This window comes from Amblyomma mixtum, chromosome 9, assembly GCF_055824585.1.
Source record: "Amblyomma mixtum isolate Tamu chromosome 9, ASM5582458v1, whole genome shotgun sequence".
NCBI classification, from domain to species: Eukaryota; Metazoa; Arthropoda; class Arachnida; order Ixodida; family Ixodidae; genus Amblyomma; species Amblyomma mixtum.
In genome coordinates, this window is record NC_143020.1 from 54,429,249 (window position 1) to 54,433,840 (window position 4,592).

General features: G+C 45.4%; 1 protein-coding gene across 1 annotated transcript; it reads left to right on the forward strand.

Moving 5' to 3' along the window:
* Positions 1 to 4,244: 4,244 nt before the first annotated feature.
* Positions 4,245 to 4,592, forward strand: LOC149329069 (uncharacterized). Its single transcript, XM_089562074.1, has one exon. It carries the CDS (start codon positions 4,275 to 4,277, stop codon positions 4,590 to 4,592), a length of 318 nt encoding a protein of 105 aa, XP_089418200.1. The 5' UTR covers positions 4,245 to 4,274.

Consider the following 4,592-nt stretch of genomic DNA (forward strand, 5'->3'; position numbering starts at 1 on the left):
GGTATCAACCCCGTCTGCACTGATTCGATAATGTAACGAGCATACTCGGCCTTTGATGAATCTGAATTTATCGTCGTGCGCTTCAGCGATAATCAACTGGGTTCTTTTCATCACTTATTGCACGCAGCCAGGTTTCAGCAGATATTGCACAGCGGCTACAGGACGTATACTGGAAACGCGCATACGAAAAAAGTGATCTAGGTTGGAGGCAAACAGGACATAGACTTCCTATGTCCCTGTTTTCTTTTCGGCGGTGCCAGCATACATTCTAGTTCAAATCACCAACTAGTCCGCCTTTCTTTGTTTTAGACGCTACAATATGAGCACTAGACAGATATTCATCTCGTAGTTATCAAGAATTTAAGAGGTGGAAAGTATCTGAAATGTTCCACTGCGCCGTGTCTCTTTGCTTCAAGTAGAAAATGAATGCGGAAAATCCCTGGAAAGCGCGAGGGCTTGCGCTATGAAAAGGAGGGTCCTCGATAGCGACCGCCCATGGTTGGGTAGGCGCTGGTGAGCGCTGTGGAGGTCAGGCTACATTTAGCATAATTATTTTCGGCGAAGATGAAAGCGAGAAAGCCGGGGCCGTTGCTTAGTGTCGCGGCATGTGGTTTTTTTTTCGTTTTTCAAATTTCTTCTCTAAAAATGTATAATTGTATTCTTTCTCATTTTATAATTGCACCAAAAAAGACACAGCAGAAAGTTAGACAAGAGTAAGAGTGTTGGTTTATTCCTTTCCTATTCATATGAGCCATACGTTTGCGGTATAGAACTTCGGTACGTGAACGGCCGGATACAAAACTTTCCTTAATCTACAAGGAAACACATGCATGAAGCTGATTGCTTAATATAGCTTAGCGGTTTCACTTGAGAATTCATTTATTTATTTACTGCCTGCATCGCCTTTTTCAGGCATTGCAGCAGGCGGGATATCTTCGTAAGAAAGATCACATCGAGATCACATGCACAAAACGTAGTAAAAAGCATAATTTGCTAGTACTGACACAACACATCATGACAATGCATTCCAGTCTTTAATCGTGCGTGCAAAAAACAATAACGCAAGACGTCACTTCTAAAAGAAACTTCGCAAACTTTCACAGATTGGTTTGGTTTGATTTGGTTTGGTTTTATGGGGTTTAACGTCCCAAAGCGACTCAGGCTACGAGAGACGCCGTAGTGAAGGGCTCCGGAAATTTCGACCACCTGGGGTTCTTTAACGTTCTCACATCGCACAGTACACGTGCCTCTAGAATTTCTCCTCCAAAGAAATTCCAGCCGCCGCGGCCAGGATCGCACCCGCGTCTTCCGGGTCAGCAGCCGAGCACCATAACCACTGAGCCACCGCGGCGGCTACAGAGTGGTCACCCCGTTTCGATACATAAGATGCAGGTTTTTTGAATTGATCTCTACTTATTCAAGTTTTACATTTCGGGTTCTTTTACTGCTGAATAGCGCTCACTAAAAAAGCAGCCTAGTTACCGGAATGATAATTTTGAACTGCAACTCCATTTTTGATGACCCTTACAGCCCTGATCTATTCTTACGCCGTTAAAACTGAGAGGGAATTTCAGTCTGGTATCGCAAATTCAAAAAAAGTTGGGAACATTGCAAAAAGCAGCTAACTGCGTGACTTTCGGAAAAGCATCATTTTTATACCGTGAGTGTTTTATTGTTTTTTTCCCGCATAGGTGGCTCCCGGGAAAGCCCGGAGTGGAAGAGGGTGAGACATTTGGGGTGAGACATTTGTTAAATGAACGGGTTTTGAAAATTGCTTCTTTCAAAGACCCTTATCGTTTCTGCCGTTATTGATTTTTCAAATTTATGCTTCAACTTTGCCGTGAACCCCTCACTATTGGCCAGTACAGGCGCATACTATTCTTACTCAGAAAGTTATAGTCACGAAAGCACGGAAGTTATAGTCATGAAAACAAAGTACATTGAGGATGTATAGAATGAAAACAGCCCTCCAGTCTTGCCCAAAATGTCCAAACTACAGAAACGAGTTCAAAGCCTGGCTCAGTTCTATTTTATTCCGGTGGATTTCTGCAGTAATGGGCATCCCCTGCCTAGGGGTTGGATCTTCATTATGCGAGATGCTGAGTGAGAGTGGTTTAGGGTATACATTGGGTTTATCTTCTACTTTTGAATGCATACAACGAATTAAAAAAATAAAAATACTGAAAACACCTGCTGTGGTCTTTTAGACGCCTTTACACAAGCTCAGCGTGAAATTAACAGAACTGCGCTTTCATGATGGACCGTATACACGGTATCGACGCGAATAGACTTTTGAAACCTGCCCACTGCCCCTTCCGTTAAGATACACGCGAGGGAACTTAAGAACGCCGCGTTTTCGTCATACCTGCATATTTCATCAACTGTAGTCCAAGAGTGAAGAAGAAAGTAAGCAATTATCTTGGCAATTGTTTACAAAGGAATGGGATCGCGGGGCGGGAAATGAGTTGCTCCGTTACGCACACGTCATGTAGGCGTAACTAATGCAGAGAGACCTGGCAAGGGAGACGGTATATAAACGCCCGCCAGCTCACGCCAAATCGCCACAGCATCCCTGGACTACAGCCCGCTACAACTTCGCCATGAAGATTCTGGTATGCGCTTTGAGTGCGACTGCTATCCGTTGAATCGCGCTTCGTACGCGGAGAAAAGAGCGACGAGATTTGCCACATTAAAGGGGAAGTTTCGCTGTTAGTGCTCTCAGAAGAGATTTCTGGCCTGTCGGAGATTGCAGAAAAAATTCTAGGCTTTCGTCTCTCCTAAAACTAGAACTTTGTGACTCTGGGGAACTTTGTAAGGCGCTGCGAGGTTGTACGCGTAGCACACAAAACAATGTGTTGTATTGCACCTTGAATTTTTCTAGATGGTGCTACAGTGCAAGGAGCTGCGATCTGTCGCGAATGTTTGGAAAGAAGTAAAAATTTTATTTGGCTTTTAAACAGCTCGGTAACGCTGCCATCCGCTTCATGCTCCATTGCAAAGTGTGCTTCATTAAATGGTGCATTCAGGATAAGCTTTCTAGGAGGCACGAAAATGTTTTAGACTGTCGATTTATTGCATTTCTTTTCGCAAGTTTCACGGCGGAGACTAGCGCAAAGTCAGATGATAGGCTGTGATGTATTAAAGTAATTCATATACTCGTAAATATGACGCACAACTATAGAAACGGCCGTCAACACTTTGCCTCTGTAGGATATCAGCAGTGAGTGAAGCACTAGTGAGAACTTCACTAGTGAGAACTTGTGCTTGAAATATCACGTTGCGCAAATGGAACTTCAAACTGCCTCAACACACACCAAAACTTGCTTGCTGCCCGCGAAAAGTAAAACTGTGCAAAAAAAACACGGGAAAAAGCAATAGGCGAAGAAAACATACAACCCCATGGCATTTGCTTCCACTTCTACTACTGATGTTTAACATTCTTTGCTCCGAGCCAGCTTAGGTGCCAAATAGCATCAATATTGCACTTTCTCATTACTGGCGCCCCTTCTATATTTTCCTTCAAATAGTAAAGTGGTTTGCTTTATTAGAATTAAGAAGTCTGATTGGGTTATGCTTGACCATCTGGAGTATCTGGCAGAGCTACAGGGAAAAATTCGCTAATGCTTGTGCGATCCAAACGAGTAACTGTGGCCTCGCTCGAATGAGGATTTACCGACCCTTAGAGCCGTACAGAGCAGAACATCAAGACCGTTGCCGCAAAGTCTTGGGAGACAGTGCCTGTCCTTGTATGAAAGCAAGTAACAGCACTATCTCTGAAGACATTGCGGAAAACATGTTCGCGCTTTGTCGGCCTAGTCTCCTAAGAGAAGACATCCAAGAAGCGCCGAAAAACCACCCTTTCTCGTGAATGGCACCTGATTCCAAATAGTCTTCATTGTCCTTATACCGTTCAAGTGCCTTATACAAAGGAGCCATACGATGGAGAAGCTTTCTTAAGATACAGACACAGCCTTTGCCAGCGGGAAATGCCTTCTAAACAGTTTAGTGGGGCTTCTGTATCATTATAGGGATTTCTACCCATCGGAGGAGGCAGTACCAGACATATTCTAGCCTTCAGGAGATTTGTAACGCTGGAGATGCATTACGAGCCACACGGTGTGGCTCGGAACCAAAATTCTTGTGCTCTAAACTTTTGACAGACAGTCGTGTACATGTTGAGTGACAAGCACTTTTTCTCTTTTTCAATGATTTTTGTTGCTTTATATCGCCCGCAGACTATCCTGTGTCTTGGGTCTGCTGTGGTCGCTTGTGCTATGGCCGGTGGTCTAGGAGGCTATGGAGGCGGCTACGGTGGGGGCTACGGAGGTGGAGTCGGAGTCGGCAGCAGCGTGACACTACTGCGCGGTGGACCTGGCTTCTCCAAGGCAGTCTCCGGACCCGTATTCGTAGTCAGGACGATACACCACGTGGACCAGGTGCAGCGAGGAGGCGGCATCGTGGCCCACAGTGGACTCGGAGGCTACGGCGGTGGAGGGGGATTCGGTGGAGGTCTCGGCTATGGCGACGGGATCGGCTATGGCGGAGGACTTGGAAGTGGCCTGAAATACGGCGGTGTTGCCATCAAGGGCTAA

Coding starts and splice junctions, on each gene's coding strand:
- LOC149329069 (XM_089562074.1), top strand. CDS start 4,275: ATGGCCGGTGGTCTAGGAGGCTATGGAGGCGGCTACGGTGGGGGCTAC.